Below are 20,578 nucleotides of genomic sequence, written 5' to 3' on the forward strand. Positions count from 1 at the left end.
AAATGTATACAAGTATAAAATGTTCATATTACTCTGTCTTCACCTCTTTTTCCTTTCTGCTAGAAAGATGTCACACTCTCAATGCCAATTTCAGTCTATGTTCCAGCTACAACGATACCTCCTCTCTCTAGAAGCCTCAGGGGAATGTCTGGATGATGGAGAGCACTGTATCCATCCACACTTTACAATTTTAAAACTTAAAGCCACCCACTTACGGCACATGACGGGGCCAACTGCCAAGTACTGAACTGACAGAGATTCACACCATAATGCTAATTCTCTGCACAAGGAAGGAATAAAAGTAGATGTCAAAAATCTGAAAATGATTGATGCCTGCCATCTCATCAAGACTGTCTGTCACACGATTTCGATTGATGATTTGAGATTGCATGTGAACAGGACACAGGTGCTGCAGCTTGCCTAACTAGCTCAACACTTATTCTCAGCAACACAAAGACAAATGAATCTCCACATCAGAATACTTTCCATAAAGTTCATTAGACTTTACTACATCTACAAAAGGCTTGAGGTGGTTGGCCTAATCTCAGGGATACTAAATCCCTAACCATAGAGGAGAGCTCAACAAATCAGCCACTTTCAAAGGTACTGGCAAGTCCAAGAGACCCAAAAGTGTGCGAAGCAGTGCTCTGGCCATTGTGAAGGCACTGAATTGTTTCCATCATTGGGGGAGAACATATCTACTCTCAGATAAGGATATCCCTGGATTCTCTGGCTGTCGAGGTGAGACTGCTAAGGACTCAGTCAGAGGTTTGTAATTAGAAGAACAACTCGTGATTTCAGTGACTATTTCTAAAGCACACTGTACTGTTTAAACATGACTCTTACGAATCTTGTGACTAAAAATATTGAATTAGTAAACTCTCATCTCTAAAAAGGAACCCCAAATATTGACTTGAAAATAACCACTTTTAGCCACAAGATTATAGACGCGACCTGTTGAACCATTTATTTTGAATCTGCCTAATTAAGCAAGAGGATTTCAAATAACCAAATATTTCTATTGTAAAACACAACCCAAAATAACTGTTAAGAAAAGTTATCTCACCTCCACCATCCTCACATAAACAAGGTATGTGAAATTGTTTTAATGTTTGCATAAATATTTAAAATGTTTCACCTTTAACAGAATAGGTAACTAGACAATGCCTCCTCTTTCCTCAGAGTTCAACATATTTGGACCCATTCTTTAGATGAATGCACTTGCTTATAAAAATGTGTGATGAATGCCACTACATTAGCACATAATAGATAATCCAAGTTATTTTCAGACTTAATCAGTTGTAAGTAAAGTGTGAGGGATTTGAGAACACAGAGAGAGGGCTGGTGGCTCCGCAGCTCCTGGTCAACATGGAAAATATGCAGCATTTCCCATGGAGCCTCTCAGTCTCACTGGCAGCTGCACGATCAGCAGGTCTCGATCCATCATCATTACTCCTTGGCCCCATATGGGCTGTGGGGACACATGGGTCTAATAACAAAAACTAATCACTTGGCAGTCATTTATGAAAGAGACATAGGAATGGAAAGAAAATCAGAAAAAATGAAACAGATGAATACAAAAGTACATTGAAGAGGGTGATGTTAAATGGAATGGGATTATAGAATATTTTAAGAAAATGTGAGTATTACAAGTAACAAACTACCTCTAATAGCAAAATATTGCCATAAAATACATTATTAATGTTACATAATATATAATATTTCATTATAACATATTATAAATGCATCTTTAAATATCTTTAAAGTTTTAAGAGGATAAATCTAAAAATTAACTTTAAGATAAGTTTGGAACATGCATAGAAGGTAGAGATTTAACTTTGATAACTAACTCTGTTATCAAAGTTACTGGGACAGTGACCTGGGAGACAGAAGGAGAAAGAGCATTTGCTCCTGACTTCAAGGTTCTTACCATCTCCAGGAGAGACAAATGTACAATTGTAACCACAGCTGGAGATGATAAGGCTAATAGGGAAACCTAAAAGAAGTAGTCTCTGATTTTTGTAATTTTATGACATTTCCTGAGGACCAAGAAAATCAGAAAAGCTCTCTAATTCTATGCATTTTGTTCCAATTACTCAGTTTCTCTATTTCAAGTAAATTGGATATAACACTTGAATAGGATTCTGCCTTGATAAGTATTTATCCAACCTTATTCTAAAGTTTAATTCATTGTTCTGAAAATTGGATGAAAAAAAGTTAACTTCTTAAAGGTTTGAGGATAAAAAATATATAGTCAAACCATAATGAAATTGTTCCTGAATACCAATGTCTAGAAATTTCCCTGAAGAAAATTGGCAGATATCTAATAGAGTACTGCTAAAAGAAAACAAACAAACAAACAAACAAACAAAAAAAAAACAGATCTTAAATTTATTTGGAATAAAATAAAAGGTTTTAAAAAATTCTCACTCCAAAAAAAAAAAAAAAAGAAAATTAACTGCCTAGTTCTGTGGTACAAAATCACTTGTAAAAAATCTCCTGGTGTCAAAACAGCATGGAACTGGTACCAAAACAGATATATAGACCAATGGAACAGAACAGAGGACTCAGAAAGAACACCACACATCTACAACAATCTGATCCTTGACAAACCTGACAAAAACAAGAAATGGAGAGAGGATTCCCTATTTAATAAACGGCGTTGGGAAAACTGGCTAGCCATATGCAGAAAACTGAAACTGGACCCCTTCCTTACACCTTATACAAAAATTAACTCAAGACCTAAACGTTAAGACCTAAAATCATAAAAACCCCAGAAGAAAACCTAGGCAATACCTTTCATGACATAAGCATGGGCAAAGACTTCATGACTAAAACACCAAAAGAAATGGCAACAAAAGCCATACTTGACAAATGGGATCTAATTAAACTAAAAAGCTTTGCTCAGCAAAAGAAACTATCCTCAGAGTCAACAGGCAACCTACAGGATGGGAGAAAATTTTGCAATCTATCTATCTGACAAGGGCTAATATTCAGAATCTACAGAGAACTTAAATTTACAAGGGAAAAAAACATCAAAAAGTGGGCGAAGAATATGAACAGACACTTCTCAAGACATTTATGCGGCCAACAAATATATGAAAAAAAGCTCATCATTACTGGTCATTAGAGAAATGCAAATCAAAACCACAAGGAGATACCATCTCACGCCAGTTAGAATGGGATCATCAAAAAGTCAGGAAACAACAGATGCTGGAGAGGATGTGGAGAAATAGAAACACTTTTACACTATTGGTGGGAGTGTAAATTAGTTCAACCATTGTGGAGGAAAGTTTGGCGATTCCTCAAGGATCTAGAACTAGAAACACCATTTGACCCAGCTATCCCATTACTGGGTATATACCCAAAGGATTATAAATCATTCTACTATAAAGACACATGCACACGTATGTTTATTGTGGCACTGTTCACAATAGCAAAGACTTGGAACCAACCCAAATGCCCATCAATGATAAACAGGATTAAGAAAATGTGGCACATATACACCATGGAATACTATGCAGCCATAAAAAAGGATGAGTTCATGTCCTTTGCAGGGACATGGATGAAGGTGGAAACCATCATTCTCAGCAAACTAACACAGGCACAGAAAACCAAACACTGCATGTTTCCACTCATAAGTGGGAGTTGAAAAATGAGAACACATGGATACAGGGAGGGGACCAACACACACTGGGGCCTGTCAGCATGTGGGGGACTGGGGGTGGATAGCATTAGGAGAAATACCTAATGTAGATGATGGATTGATGGGTGCAGGAAACCACCATGGCATGTGTATACCTATGTGAAAAACCTGCCTGTTCTGTACATGCATCCCACAAGCTAAGGTATAAAAAAAAATCTCTTAGTGTCACTTCTGCCATTCAAAGTCAAATGTTCTTCTAAATCGAGGTATTCATTAAATTAACATTGTAGAGGGTTTGTTTTTTAATGAAATAGTTTTTTTTTGAAACCTCACTAATTGGTATAGTGACTCTTGCATGGCTCTTACATCGGTATACATATTTAAGTTTGAATTATTGCTAAATCCTATTTGTGAATAACTAACTTGGCCTTGTTCTTTAGTTCTGTGTTAACCTATTTGGTAGAAAGTGGCAAAAGTAGAGGCAAGAATAGCTCAAATCATGCAAGTGATGCTGAACTCAGTTTCTGTCATATATTTAAGCACATCTGATTATGGCCAACGTTTCCCTTCAACTTTCACTCTACATGATTGCAATATAGTTTTTCCACGAGTAAGTGAGAAGTGCAGATTACACTTTCAAAATAAAACAAAACAATGTTGGTGTTTAATAGGACCCTGAATAAGCTATTGATCTGTGAATTAGCACCAGGCACGATGGGAAGTAGTTTACATATATTATCTCATATCACCTTCTTAGTCACTTAATGAGGTGCTATTATGATAAATATTTTAGGGTGAAAAGGACTAATCATTAAGAAGTGAGGTCACTTGCCAAAGTTTACATAGTAAGTAAGTGGTGGACCTGGGATTTTGACTCATTGATTAATTGACTCAACAAATAATTAAGTGTCTACTATGCACCATGCAGTGTGCTAGGGAGGGAAGAATCATTTACTTACTCCTCAGTGACTCTAAGGCAGATTTAAGGCACAGCTTCTCTAAGCTCTTGTGTTGTCATTTGCCGCATGACACAGACGTAGAAACTAGATTGATTTTCCTCCTTGTCAAGTCCAATCATGGTGATGATTTTTAAAAACATTATTAATGATTACCTTTGGCTTCTAATCCCTAACATGATATACTTATCTATTTATTACAGAAATCTTTGTGTTAGTTTTATTTTCCAAGCAAACACAAAACGTGATGGTAGGAAAAAAGAGTCCAGGTTGTTCCTTTCATAAAATCTTATTCCTAGGTTTCTCTCTTGTGGCACTTTTAAAAGAAGTATCCATGAAAGCCAAGGTTTGATGTAAATAATCATTAGGAAGAGCTTAATGTTGACAAGTAGAAGTCGAGTTTGTTTTAGAAAAACAATAGGAAAACCTGTTACGTACCGTCTGCAATGCTAAATAAATATTTCTCATCAGCAGAAATGTCTGCTTATTACCTTTTGTTTTCCTGATTAGTATGCTTTATTCCTGAAATCAACTTGAAAAAAGATGCAATAAATGAGAAATTTAAATAACACAGGTATAAGACTCTGTTAACCTTGGGATCAAGGGATTACTTGATAATATTTTTAAAATGATAATACCTTTATATTAAGGCTAGGTTGTTGACACACCTCACATTCTCCACCCCTTTCTGGCTTTGCAGAAGCCGTGAGTGGGTCTGTGGAATAAAGCCTTAGCCATCCCGTGTGGTTGTTGTTTGCTACTACAGCAGTAGCCATAGCTCTTACCCTCCCCTAGGAACAGCAAGTTGCATTGCTATCCCGGTTTCCCAGAAACAGTAACAAAAAAAGAGTAGGAAGTATAATGGTAGACTACACGGTGGCACTAGTGGTGGACCAGGTGAAGTATATTGGATATCTGAGACTAGATGGGTTTTTTTTAAGTGTACTTACATAGAATCAAACAACATTTAACTTTCTGAATATGCATTTAGTAAGTATAAGGCACAAGTTGTTTCTGTACATTCATTTTCATGGAAGGGGTGTGTGTGTGTGTGTGTGTGTGTATGTGTATGTGTGCACGCATGCTCACATGTGTAGAAGACAAGGATTATAGAAGCAAAATAATAATACAAGATATGCAAAATTTAAACAGTTAAAATTTTAGGAACCTACATGATTTCTAATATTGCAAGATGAGAAAGCTTCTGCTAAAACCAACATATACAGAAATGTTACTTGTGAAATACTTTTCTAGAGATTTCACCCATGAGCAATAGAAGAAAAGGAAAGTTATTTAATATATTAGAAAACCCTAAGAAACATGGTCTATGGTCACTCCCTCTCTGGCACCTTTACCACAGTGATGGCAGAGCTGCGCGGAAAAGAATTTCTCTGCCAGTTCAGCCATCTGCTGTCGGCTCACAAATGGAGTTAACAGTCTAAAAGGAAAGTTTGTTTTGAGGTGCCATTCCCATGTGCATACAATCCACAAACTGCAGTGTATAAACGTGGCTTAGTCTAATACCAAGTAAGACTTGGTTTTTTTGAAGAGCATATTGCACAGCATTTTTCTGGAAATGCTCCCGATATTAGATACATGTCACATTTGCATAGAAACATATGGTCTTCAATGTGCAATCTCAAATCGTCTACAGAGACTCTGCAATCAGAGATTCCCTGTTTTAACTTCCTTTTATAAGTCAATTTTCACTTAGCAAACTATCACACTGTGGTGATTTGGAGGCATTATTTTAATTCCTAATGTAAATTTACTTTTAACAGATGTGATTCTATGAATCATATAAAAGCATATGATATCTTATTAGTTATTAGCTGAAATGACGCCAAGGGGTGTTACGTGCTGGAAACTAGAGCAACTGAGCCAAACCAAGCTCACCCCCATCACTGCCCTCACAGCTGGGTCTGGCCTGGCCCTTGTTCATTCTGAAGGTTGAGAGAAAAATGGCATCTTTATGATGCCCCCCTGCCCACCGTGATGCTCAGATATATTTCGCCCTATCCTAGAAGCAGCCCCACTACTATGAACAGTGGCTCTGAATATGTGGACTTGACAGATAGTACCTGTCATTGGCTTTCTATCTCTCTAAGCTCCATTCCATTCTGGGCTGCAGGTTTGAAAATGGATGTGCCCCAGGGAACCTGAATACAGTGAGTTCACACACAAGCAGGAAACAAGTGACTTTGTTTTGGTTTGGGTTGAAGCAGTTGCTCAAACATGATAGGGAGAAGAGGTAAGGATTTCACTGTGCTTTAACAAAATCCTTCCATGGTAATCACTCCTGTACAATCACTATAAAGAAACGAAGTGTGCACCAAAAGGTAAAGAATTTTCCTAGGACAAAACTGCAGCTCCACAAACAACCAAGGGAGCTGTTCAGAAACCTCTTTCCCTGTTCTCTTACTTCCCTGAGTTCATCCCCAGGCCCCAGGGCCTCCCATTCCAGACGTGCAGAGGTGAAGACCAAGCCTGGAATAACTCTGAATACAACACAATTGCTCCTCACATATCAGCTGTTCTTTTCCCTGTTCACTACGGAGAAAAGATAGATAAATCATGGCACTTTCTGTCTAGCATTGAAAATGGTCATTTTAAGAATCAGGGCAGATGTTGGCTACACACAGAAAGCTGCCCAAGGGTAGGCTTGAAGCAAAATAAATTAAGAAACCCATAATGTACTCTTGAGTGCAGGGAAACAAACTGATAATAGCAACAAGTATGCATCCTTTTCAAGTAAAGATAATGAGTCAACCTGCTGATTGCATACTGTGGTGACTGAATACATTGTGCAATGATTAACAAAAGAACTGATTGTTCATAATTCAAGGAATATCTTTCCATTTACTGAGGTTTTACTTAACCTCTAGCAATAGTTTTGTCAGGTTATTCACAAAGGCCGTAAAATCTTTTGTTAGATTATTCCAAGGTTCAACATATTTTTGATGCACACAATTTTAAATGGTAACTTAGAAAAATCACATCTTCTGCCTATTGTTAACATCTAGAAATGCAATTGATTTCAGTATGCTGAATTTTATTCAGCAAAGTTATACATTCTCTTATGAATTTATATGACTTATCGTTACATTCTTTTGAGTTTTGTAGTCACATCAGCTATGAATAATGATAGGTTCTTACTTTCCAACCTTGAAACTTGCTATGTTTTGAATGTGTCCCTCAAATTTCATATGTTGGAAACTTAATCCCCAAATTCGTATGTTGATGGTATTTGGAGGTGGGGCCTTTGGGAGGTAATTAAGATTAGATAAGGCCATCAGAGTGGGGCCCTCATAATGAGACTGGTGGCTTTATAAGAAGAGAAAAGAGATCTTAGCTGGCATGCTCTTGCCCTCTGCCATGTTATGACACAGCAGAAAGGTCCTGACCAGATACCATTGCCATGCTCTAGGACATTCCAGCCTTCAGAACTATGAGCCAAATGAACTCTTTTCTTTGTAAATTACCCAGGCTGTGGTATTCTGTTGTAATAACATAAAACAAAGACAACAACTTTTGTTCTTTTACTAGCCATATTACTTTTATTGGACTGGTCATAATGAATATAATCATGTTTTTTCCCATCTTAAAAATAACCTTTGAGCATTTTTGCCGTATTTTCCACAGTTTTTAAATAGATCTTTTTCTAATAGATTAATGAAAATTTGGCTGGGTTCAGTGGCTCACACCTGTAATCTCAGCAGTTTGGGAGGCAAACGTGGATGAATTGCTTCTGCCCAGGAGTTCGAGACCAGCCTGGGCAACATAGTGAAAATCTGTCTCTACAAAAAAAAAAAAAAAAAAAAAAAAAAAAAAAAAAAGCTAGCCGGGTGTGATGGTGCATGCCTGTAGTCCCAGCTACTTGGGAGGCTATGGTGGGAAGATCACAGGAGCCCAGGAGGCCGAGGCTGCAGTGTGCTGCAATTGTGCCACTGTACTCTAGCCTGGGTGACAGAGTGAGACCTTGCCCCTATACCCCTACCCCCAAAAACAAGAAAAAAAAAATTCCCCTATTTCCAGTTTGATAAGTTTTTAACCATGACTGCATGAGAAATTTTTTAAAATACTTTTTCAGCATCTATTGAGATCATGTAATTGTTTTAATCTGTCAATATGGTGATTTACATTATTGATTATTTATGTTTACATAATATGACTATTTCATGTTACTCCAGACAAGTATATCTGAAATAAATCCTAGAGGGTTGTGAGATATATATCTATATCTGTATATTTATCTATTTCTAAATTTGCTTTCCTAGTATTTTTGGTCTTATCATCCTTTAACAACATTTTAATTTCAGATTTATATTTGTTTAGTGTACTTTTTTATTCCTAACATTATTTGTGTCTTTAGTATTTTTTTCTTGATCAGTCTTGTGAGATGTGTATCTATTTTCTTTGCTTTTTAAAGAGCAAACTATTATATTTATTATATTTATTTTATTTTTTTCTTTGTTGATGTCTGGAATTATTTTTATTATTTTATTTATCTATTTTCTTTAGGTTCTTTCTGTTGTATTTTTTCTGACATCTTATGTTGGATGCTTAGTTCACTAATTTTCAGCCTCTGTTCCTTTCTGATGAAAAAAAATAAAGCTCACCAATTTTCCCTGAAGAGCCATTATAGCCACACATGTAAAAGGATCAATTTTTAATATATAGAATTTTTTTATTTTGTATTTTTCTTACATTAATAATACTGTCTAATTTCCTTTATGATTTCTTCTTTGACCCATTAGTTATTTAGAAGGTTTTCTTAATTTTCAATATGGGTTGACCTAGTTAAGTTTTCTAACTTCATTCCATTGTATTCAAAGAATGCTGGGTAGAAGAAATTAATCTTTGGCTTTGATGATTCTTGCTTTATGATTTAACTATATGTGTCTGAATAAAGAGAATGTATTATTTGTGATGAATATCACATTTATAAATTTGTGTCAGATATAGTACTTATGTATTACATATATTTTTATACAGCATTTGTTAATTTTATTGCTTAAATTTTTTCTATGGTACCCTCTTATTTCACTGAGACAAATAGATTAAGAAATCTCCCATTACATTGCTGAAATGACCTATTTCTTCTTTTAAACAGAGCTTCAAGCTCATTCATATTTTTTTGATAATTATTTTACTTGAAACAATGGTGTTGAAGATACTGGCTATCAAGCATTGAAGACTAACAATCCCTAAGAGACAGAAGCAAATAAGGTGAGTCTTAACATTACTCCAACTTACTGCCTTGAGAGCGTTTCCAGGGTAGGGCCTAAGGCTAAAGTGAGGAGATAAAACAGAGTTGAGGGAGACCATAGCCTCTAAATTTCACAGGACAAAATATTGGTGAGAGGTGGTCAGAGACAGAGTGTCAGAGATCTGCAAAGACTTGCTCAAGTTTATGCAAGTGAGAAAACTGAAAAGAATCTACCGCAAAGGATTAGAGATAACAGTGTCAGGGACCCACAAGGGTAAGGAACAGTGCCTCTTATACCCACCAGTGAGACTGAAAACCTTGCTGGTTCACAGGGCATTGAGTAGAATACACAGCGTGGCCGGCCTCTGGTGGGCAATAGTAAGCCCTAGACTGACCCTTATTCCAGTTCTGCCTAACAACCAACAACGTGACCTGGAAGGATAAAACTATTTCCAAGTAACTTAACTCGGTCCCAGAACAACGACCAAAAATATTTGTAGAAGAGAAAAAAAATATCTAATAATCCACAAAGCATAAGTCACAATATCTGATATCCAGATATTGTGGTCAATAGAAACTGACCAGGAATGCAATAAATACCAAGATCTCAAATCAATGACATTTTCTATAATATAAAACTAAATAAAGAAGAATAAATTAAATCCAAAGAAAGTAAATCATAGTCAAAATCAATTATATAAAACAGGGATGGACAAATTTTTTCTGTAAAATGTCAGACAATAAATATTGTCATCTTTGTAAGTCTCCTATGGTTTTGTTGCATATTCTTATTATTTCTTTTTACAACCCTTTAAAAGAGTAAAAATCATTCTTAGATCCAAGGCCTTACAAAAACAGGGCTAAATTTGGTCTACAGACTGTAATTTACCCAATACTGAAGTAAAAGGCAAAAAAGAAAGAGAGAGAAAGAGAGACAGAAATTCTAAAAATCAACAGCAAAGTAGTTGAGATAGTACAATAGATAAACCTGTAGGCAGAGAGAGAAGACATAAATTATAACATCGGCAATGGCAAAGGCAAATCTGTACACTACAGATTGTACAGATATTAAAAATATAAAGACAGATTATGGACAATTTTATACCAGTAAATTTGACAACTTGGATGAAACGGACAAATTCTTTGAAAGACACAGTCAGTCAATAAAAAAGAGATAATAACCTGAATAGAATTTGTTGAAGAGATTGAATTTGTAAAAACCTTATAGTGAATTCTAGCAAATATTTAGGGTAAAAATTATATGAATCTACACGAACTTTTGCAGAAAATTAAAAAGGAATGACTGGCCTGGCATGGCGGCTCACGCCTATAATCCTAGCACTTTGCAAGGCTGAGGTGGGTGGATCACTTGAGATCAGGAGTTCAAGACTAGCCTGGCCAATATGGTGAAACCTCATCTCTACCAGAAATACAAAAATTAGCCAGGCGTGTTGGCACGCGCCTGAAATCCCAGCTACATGAGGGGGCAGAGGCAGGAGAATCGCTGGAACCCAGGAAGCAGAGGTTGCAGTGAGCTGAGATCGCGCCACTGCACTCCAGCCTCAGCAAGAGAGTGAAATTCTGTCTCAAACAAATAAATAAACAAACAAAAAATGAATGACTACTTCCCAACTCACTCAATGAAGCCACCACTGCCATGATACCAAAACCAGATAAAATATTACATTCCTCATAAACAGATAAAAAATTAACATTTTCACAAATGAAATTCAACACTGTATTTTAAAAAGTACATTATGATCAAGTAGAGTATATTCCAATAATGAGAGGTGATGCAAAACAGGAAGAGATGTAAACTTCCTTGCCCTGATAAAGAGAATCTATGAAAAACCTACAGCTAACTTTATAGATGACAGTAAAAGACTGAAGGCTTTCCCCGTAAAAGGAAGAACACACTGAGGATATCTGCTCTCATCACTTCTATTCAACATTGTACTGGAGGTTTTAGTCAATGCAATAATTCAAAATAAAGAACTCCAGATAAACAAAAGACATTGAGGCTGGGAAAGAAGAAGAAAAACTGTCTTCCTTCAAAGATGGCACAGTTTCTATGTGAAAATCCTATGGGAACTCCTACCAGAAGTACTAAGTGAGTTTAGCCAAGTTGAAAGAGAATAAGCTCAATATACAAAATTAATTGTATTTCTACATACTAGCAACAAACTGTTGGAAATTAAAATGTTAACACTACCATTTACCACATCATTAAAAAAATATATAAAACAGGAAAACATGTGACCAAACAACAGAAAAAGACAGAAGAGACATTGAAAACCCAAAACAAAACACCACTGAGAGGAAATAAAGTAGCCTCCAGTAAATGAAGTATGTTATGTTACGGGTTAGAAGACTCAGTGTTGTCAAAATATCAATACTCTCCAAATTCATCTATAGATTCATTGCAATCCTAATCAAAATCCCAACAGGCTTTATTTATTTATTTTAGAAACTGACAAAGTGATTCTAAATTTTATAGAGTAACACAAATGACCTGGAATATCTAAAACAAAGTTAGAGAACACTACCAGATTTTTAAAACTAATCAACCTACCATAAAAAAAGAGTACATTATTGGTACAAATACAGACAAATAGATCAATAGAAAAGAAGACTCCAGAAACAGATACAAACATGTTGACAACTGATCTTGATAAAGGAGCAGAGGCTATTCAGTGCAGAATGAATAGTCTTTTCAAAATATCACACTGTAGCAATTAGAGATTGATATGCAAAAAATGAACTTTGATTTCTGCTTTACATCGTATACAAAATTAACACACAATTGATCATAGTCTTCAATTTAAAACCTAAAACTATATAACTTCTAGAAGAAAACAAAATAACTCCTTTATGACCTTAGGTTAAGAAAACATTTTTTAGCTATGCTCCCCAAAGCATGACAAAAAAAAAGAGCAAATTTACAAATTAAATGTGTCAAATTTAAGACTTTCTGCTTGTGAAACATACTATTAATATATAGAAAAGACAAGTCACAAACTTGGATAAAGCATTTGCAAGTTATATATCTGATAAAGAGGACTTACGTCTGTAATGTACCACATGCAGAACTCAGTGGTAAGAAAACAACCCACCAGCCTGGGCAACAGAGCGAGACCCTGACTCTATAAAAAATTTAAAAAAAACAAAAAATCCAAGCAAGGTGGCATGTGCCTGTAGTCCCATCTCTTCAGTAGGCTGAGATGGGAGGATCACTTGAGCCTAAGGAGGTTGAGTCTGCAGTGATCCATGATCCTGCCACTGTACTCCAGCCTGGGACACAGAGCAAGACCATGTTTCCAAAAATAAAAATAAAAAATAAAACAACCCAATAAAAAGTGGAAAATGAAGAAAACAACCCAATAAAAAAATGGGCAAAAGATTTGAATGGACACTGCAGCAAAGAAGATATATAGATGGCAAATAAGTACCTGAGAAGGTGCCCAGCATTACTTTCTATTAGGAAAACGCAAATTAAGACCACAATGAGATACTACTACACGCCTGTCAAATTGAATACCTTTTAATTAAAAGGTAGACCAAACTAAGTGTTGTCAAGAATATAAAACAACTAGAATTCAACTGTGTTTCTGGTCTAAATGAAAAATGGTCCAACCGCTTTGGAGAACAGATTGCCATTTTCTTTGGGACCAGACCATTTCTCAGGGAGGTATTTGCACAAGAGGCAAAAAAAAGCACATGACTACACAAACAATTGTTATACAAATGTCCAGCTTTACATGTATTCGTCAAGACCTATTTAAACCCAAATGTCAGAACAGATAAACAAACCGTAGTATATTTATGCAATGAAATAATACTCAGCAATAAAAAGGAAGGCACTTGTAAAATACACTATAACATAGATGAATCTCAAAATGATTGTAATGGATGAAAGAATCCAGTCAAAATGTATATACCCTGAGGTTTTTGTGTGTTTGTGTGTGTGTGTCAATGTGTGTGTGTTTATAAAAATATATATAACTTTTTTGCTAGAGTTTTTTTCCTGTGGTATAAAAACAAGGTAGTTTTCCTCCCACCTTTGAGTAGATAAGCATACTTAACATTAAATGTCAAAGCTAGACACCAGAAAGGTTTTGAGCCACCCCCTCCGGACACCAGAGTGCTACTTGTTCTAACATACCCTACTGGGTCAGATACAAATGAAAGACAGACTGCAGCAGGGGACACAGAGCTCAGTAATATAGACAGTGGGGTTCAAAAGGATTTGAGACATGGACTTCACAAACAGCAGCACCATAGGTCTCCCTGAAGCACTCCCAGTGAATTCCTATGGTCGGCAATATCTGGAAAATCTCTGCACCCAGGTCATCCCACCAGGTGGCCCTGAGAACCAGAACTACTTTTTATCACTGTGCTTCAGGTAGTCTATGAAGCAGAAAAGGCAGATTATGGAAAGTTGTCACAATGAACAAGGTGAGTCAAACCGAAGGACTGCCTTTACTTAAGCATACAACAGAAAAGGCTGTGTGTCAAACTTTCTGAACCATTTATCTTTTGTAGACTGCTGAAGACTATTGAGTTCAACGTCTCTTAATCCAAAGCACTGTTTTAGGAAAGATAATCTACGTGGCAAAAAATCTGGTCAGGTCCGTGTGACTGTGCATCCTGGGGCCATCTTGATTATGAAAAACTCTAAGGTGGGAGGAGAGAGACTTTCAGTAACAATCACTTGGGGAAGAGCATGGCATCACCCTGAAGGGCATGGATTAACAGATAAATAGTGAAGCAGGTTAAAATCTAATAGTCACATTCCTGTAGAAGATATCTTCATCTCACATCTAATTATTTTCTTTTCCATTGCTCTTCTCTAATTAATACTTACTTAGTAATGGAAGCATCGAGAAAGGACAGAGGGAGTATTATAATTCTAGCAATAGAAAGCTAGACACTTCATTTTCTAGATTTGATTCACATCTTAAAAGTATCCATTTTTTCCCCAAATTTAAATGGCACCTATAATGGCATAATTTAAACTTTAAGTACATAGGATGAATAGATGGGGACTGAATGCAGCATGCTTACTTTAAAACAAAAATGTGGGTTCTTTATTTCCTAATGAGTAAACAAAAATAGAACTTTCTCTATAATTTTCAATACTGTATTTTATTTTGATTACCTTTAGTAGTGTGTTGAATGAGAAGTTTTTCACACACCAATGTCCACTGCAAGTGTTTTTAGAAGTTCTCACTAAGTGGTGGTAGCAGACCAATGCCACCATGCTGTCAAACTCATTGTATGACAGGTTAATTTAGTCAGCTTCCCATATTTTCCAAGTTCTGATTTTATTTTCATCCCCTTAAACAATGAAAGTCACATTAGAGTTGACTCTAAGCTACCTAGGGTAAGAATGGATGGTTAGCAGAAAGTACACATGCAATCACCAAGTCTAATTTTTATCTTTCTCTTGAATACGCAGCACAAAAATTACTGGAACTGCTAAAGAAAAAAATGAAATTGAGTGTTAAGCATTTCAGCAGCTATTCTTTCACATATATTAAATGCTATTTAGCTATTCTATATTATATACATAAAATAAATGCTAAATGCTAAAATTTTAAATTTTAGAAATTAAGTATACATATATGAATAAAATTTTAAAAATTCATATTCATATATGTTTACTTAATTTTTTGAAGAATATTAAAGGTAAGACAAATATAGAGACATGAATAACACACAATCTGCAAAAATTAACTTTTGGATTCATCAACTATGTAGTTTACCTTGTACATATTTCCTGGAATTTTGGAAAGTAGCATGATATAATAGAAAGAGCATAGACATTAGAATTAGATAGACTGATATTGAAACCCCACAGCCTACATGATTTTGAGCATGTATTACTTAAGTTGTAGTGTCCTCATCTGTGAAATTCCTTATAAATCCAGTGTGGGGCTTGACCAATTTTATGCGTCTATAGTGTCAGTATTTCCTCGCACATACTGGCTAGCAAAGAATGTACAGTTTTTAATTTGCAAATATGCCGGAAGTAGGGACAAAGTGTACACTTACAACTTAAGCATGCAATTCTCCATAGCTTTTATAATGATTGTAGTTGTATTATTATTTTATTGTTGTAAGTTCCACAAGTTTCCTTGACTATCTGAATATAACCAAACCAGTTTCCTTTATCCATTCACATGAAATGGATGTATTTGTCTAGAATTTAATTCTGCAGCATATGAAACTTTGTCTCTTCAATGTTATGTATTCCTATGACATTCTCTGGACCATTCTCAACCAAAGAGGAAGGTATGCACACCGTTCCTTGATTTTTAAAAACTCACCAGTAAAAGAAAACAAAGAGAGCGGTTATTATCGTACCTCGGCATTTAAAATGGCAAGGCAAAAGCATAAATCCTCTGACCGTTTACTCACAATTGCTCACGAGACAGATAGTGGCAACTTTTAAGAAGACAAGATGAGAATAAAACTGCATCACAAAGCAGTCGCTTGATTACCAATATTAAAATCATTTGTACTTATCATGAACAGTAGGGAGATCAGACCTTCTTCTAACTCTAAATGACTAATATAACAGATTATAGTCTCTCTTTTGGCCAGAATCGCAAAATGTACTTTTTAAACTATACTTTAAAAATATGGATCATATGAGGTATGCATAAAAATGAGATGGGATTTCTACCTCTAATTAACAAGCTGGATAAGCTAGAGTAAGTGTATGGCAAATCTCTACTATAGCCAATTATATTCCAACGAAGCAATAAAGCATATATTTATTACATAATTTAACGGATATAAATATGTATAGTTTTAGTTCCTTCCTTCCTTCGTTATACTGAGGAATTTTCCTTTGGACAGTCTATCCTCAGATGTTTTACTCTTTGTATTATTTGTCTTTATTAAGCGAATAAATTACTAGTTTATTTATGCAGTTATACTTATTTGGAGACTTAAAATATCATATGAAAGATTTTTTTAAACACAAACACAATTTACTTTTCCTCAGTCAATTAAAAAAATAATATTGTTACTCTCACTTAAACAAAAGAATATACATCAACAACAGAAATACTCATTAAATGGAACTATGTCAGGCTCTGTGGGAGATTAGAAATATAAAGCCTTATAAGACAGTCTACAGGTTTGAATTTCTCTTTAAAAATATTTATTATATTTTTCTGTTTTCATAGAATTAGAGAATATATAGTTTCATGTTATATTGATAACAGAGAAATTGAGACTTTATTTACAATTTAATTATAGGTGTTTGAAATTATGTTCTCGGCTAGACATCTAAAACGTCTCACATTAATTAAGAGACTTTTTAAAACGCAAGATATGAGAACTGGAACTTAAATTTTAAAACATCTCTCTCTATATATATTACAATTTAGTTTTTCATTTTGTGTGTGTGTGTGTATATACACATGAATAAAAGGCAAAAATAAGCAGGAAAGTGGGTTGGAGATTAAAAAAGAAATTGCTCAGCACAAACTGGATATTTCCTTTTGAACCAAATTTTTTTAAAAATCGTAGTCAATTTTGATGGATTCTAACATTCATTTCAGGGACCCTGAGTGACATAAAGGAAACCAAGTCAGGAACAAAGTGTCTATCTTGGGAAATCTCTTGTGAGGCAGAATTTGTTTACAAGGTAAAGGATTAATTAGGTTTACCTTAATTGATCTATTTGACAAATATTCGAATATAAATTATTACGAGCAAAGATCAACCCATCAGAAGAAATGAAGATTCTGCATATAACTGCCCAGCAGATCCGTCTATAGGTTGATACAGGCAGTACTTACACAGGAGTCTTGTTGGTCCTTCAGTATACAGGGGTATCTTAGACATTCTATGTGAGGGCACTGTGGGCACTTTACACCTGCCACATTCAGAGACAAGGCCGAAACCACCACCACGCGTCCTTTATTCTCTCCCTTAAATGTAGAGTTCTGTAATTAAGTATCATCTACTCTTGGTCACTATGGCTTGGCAGGATTAACCTGTTCAATAAATTGACTATGTAATGTAGAAAGCAGAAAATGTTCTTGCAGCTTTAATCTTCTCTAACTGAAAGATGCTAATCTTTCTACTCTGTGTTCCTGAATTGTGCCCCTTACTGCTCTCATAGCCTCCCCACAACCCCCATCCCATTTCTTCCAGGGCCATCATTTCCTCTTTCAGGACAAGAAATGACTACAGTGTTCATGAATATAATACCATGGTTTATACCATGGTAAGAGACTGTGTTTCACTATGACTGCTGTAAGGTGGTCACATGGGCCACAGACCACCATAGTAGACCACAATATTTAAGAAATAACCTAATATATAAAACATACATTTTTTTTGCTTAGTCAAAATAAAGTTTAAATTCCAATATTAAAATCACATAAAGTTATTTTGAGGATATCAACAAACTGATTCTAAAGCTTATATGGAGAAGAAGACCCAAAATAGCCTACACAACACTGAAGAAGAACAAATATCACTGGTACCACTCAACTTTAACGCTTACTAAAATGACACAGTAATAAATAAAGTGTGATTGTTGGTAAAAAAAAAAAAAAAATAGATAAGATAGACAATAAACAAATCAATGGAGAGCCCAGAAATAGATCCACACAAACACGGTCAACTGATCTTTGATAAAGAGGCAAAGGCAATAGAATGGAGAAATAATCATCTTTTCAACAAATGATGCTGGAACAAACAGACATCCACATGCAAAAAAAAAAAAAAATAGAATAAATCATTACAGCTTACATCCTTAACAAAAATCAACTAAAAATGCACCATGAACTTCGAAATAAAATGCAAAACTATAAAACATGGAGAAGATAACAAATGAGATCATCTAGATGATCTTGGGTTTCCTGGTGATTTTTTAGATGTAACACCAAAGGCACAATCCATGAAAGAAATAATTGATAGGCAGGGCTTCATTAAAATTAAAGACTTCTGCTCTGCAAAAGACAATCTCCAGAGAATGAAAAGCCAAGTCACAATCAGAGAGAAAATATTCACAAAATACGTATCTGATAAAGGACTAGTATCCAAGATATACAAAGAAGTCTTGCAACTCAGAAACATGTAAGTAAGGGACCCATTTTAAAATGGTCAAAAGATCTAAGCAGACATCTTACCAAATAAACAAATAAATACAGCTGGCAAGTAAGCATATTAAAAGATGCTCATTGTCATATGTCATTATGGAATTTAAAAATAAAACAAAATTACATAGTACTGCCCACCTAGTTGATGGCTAAAATTCAGAACACTGATAACAGCCAATGCTAGTGAGAATGTAGAGTAAAAAGAACTCTCATTCATTGCTGGTGGGAATGCAAAATGTTACAGCCGGTTTGGAAGATAGTTTGGCAGTTTCTTACAAAACTAAGCAGATTTACCATGCAATCCAGCAGTCACGCTTTATTTATATCTGGACAATACCTGGAAACAAGAAGTCCATTAATGCATCAGCAGGTGAATGAACAAACTCTGGTTTATCCTTACAACAGAATATTATGCAGCAATAAAAAGAATTATTGAGTCACAAAAAGATAGGAAGGAAATTTAAACGCATATTGCTAAGTGAAAGTCTGTCTGTAAAGGCTATATACTTTCTGGCTCTAACTAAAAGATATTTGGAAAAAGCAAAACTATGTGTAGAAGCAGTGAAAGATCAGTGATTGCCATGGGTTCCGGGGAAGGAGGGAGGGATGAGTACGTGGAGTACAGGGTATGTGTAGGGCAGTGGTGCTCTTCTGTATGATGTTATAATGGTGGATACATGCCATTTAGGCATTTGCCAAAACCCACAGAATGTACAACACAAAGAATGAAGCTGAATGGAAGCTATGGACTTTAGTTAATAATAACGTATCAATATTGCTTCACCAATTATAACAAATGTAACACACAAATGCAAGATGTGTTATTAACAGGGGAAAGTGTATGTGTGTGTTGGGGGAGAAATAGGAAAAATCTTTGTGCAATTTTTCTGTAAGTGAAATTTGTCTGTAATCCAAAAATTGCTCCAAAAGTTAGTTTATGAATTTTAGCAAACAGTTTGGAATATTTTTCCAAATCTTTATTTATCACTTGCCATACTGAAAGTTACCTGGCATGATTCTTTCCAGTCTTGTAAGCTATCAAAATATTTCCACAATTTAATTCAATCAATCTTCGTATTTTACTGTTTGAGAATCTTAGCCTTATTTACAGATTTAAGGTTTTTCTATTCCTTCTTTATAAAATAATAATTAAATTGTTTAATGAAAGCATTTCTGACTATAAACTTCTAAGTGTTACAAATTTACATTACTCTGTTCATAAAAGAACTTATTTTTGGTTTCTTATCTTTGAGACAATGCCATATTCATGATAAAAATACACTTCACCAAGTTTGAAATAGTTCTAGTAGATACTATTAAAGATCATTAAAAACTCTTGAGTGGATGCATTTAGCTCTCTAAATCTAGAGTGCAGCATATCATGAAGTGTCTCCTATCCCTATCTTAACATTTTAGATTTTTTTTCTCCGAAGTAGGTGCTCACTATCAGAAATCACCTTGTTTAGGCCAGGCGGAGAGGCTCACGCCTGTAATCCCAGCACTTTGGCAGGCCAAGGTGGGTGGATCACTTGAAGTCAGGAGTTCGAGATAAGCCTGGCCAACATGGTGAAACTTCCTATCTACTAAAAATAAAAAAATTAGCTGGGTGTGGTGGCGGGTGCCTGCAATCCCAGCTACTGAG

At 35.3% G+C, this 20,578-nt stretch overlaps 1 protein-coding gene across 10 annotated transcripts in view; it reads right to left on the reverse strand.

The window, feature by feature from the left end:
• The window catches only part of PRKN (parkin RBR E3 ubiquitin protein ligase), a 1,409,627-nt gene that overhangs the window by 978,442 nt on the left and 410,607 nt on the right, over positions 1 to 20,578 (reverse strand). Inside the window, exon 2 of one of the 10 annotated variants that reach the window (XM_058435650.1) lies at positions 14,970 to 15,148. The exons of the other annotated variants lie outside the window; for them this stretch is intronic. Within the exon in view, the coding sequence (XP_058291633.1) occupies positions 14,970 to 15,071 (102 nt within the window). The 5' untranslated portion in view covers positions 15,072 to 15,148. The remainder of the gene's footprint in view (positions 1 to 14,969; positions 15,149 to 20,578) is intronic. 10 annotated transcript variants of the gene reach the window in all.

This window comes from Hylobates moloch, unplaced genomic scaffold (assembly GCF_009828535.3).
Source record: "Hylobates moloch isolate HMO894 unplaced genomic scaffold, HMol_V3 SCAFFOLD_2, whole genome shotgun sequence".
Lineage (NCBI taxonomy): Eukaryota > Metazoa > Chordata > Mammalia > Primates > Hylobatidae > Hylobates > Hylobates moloch.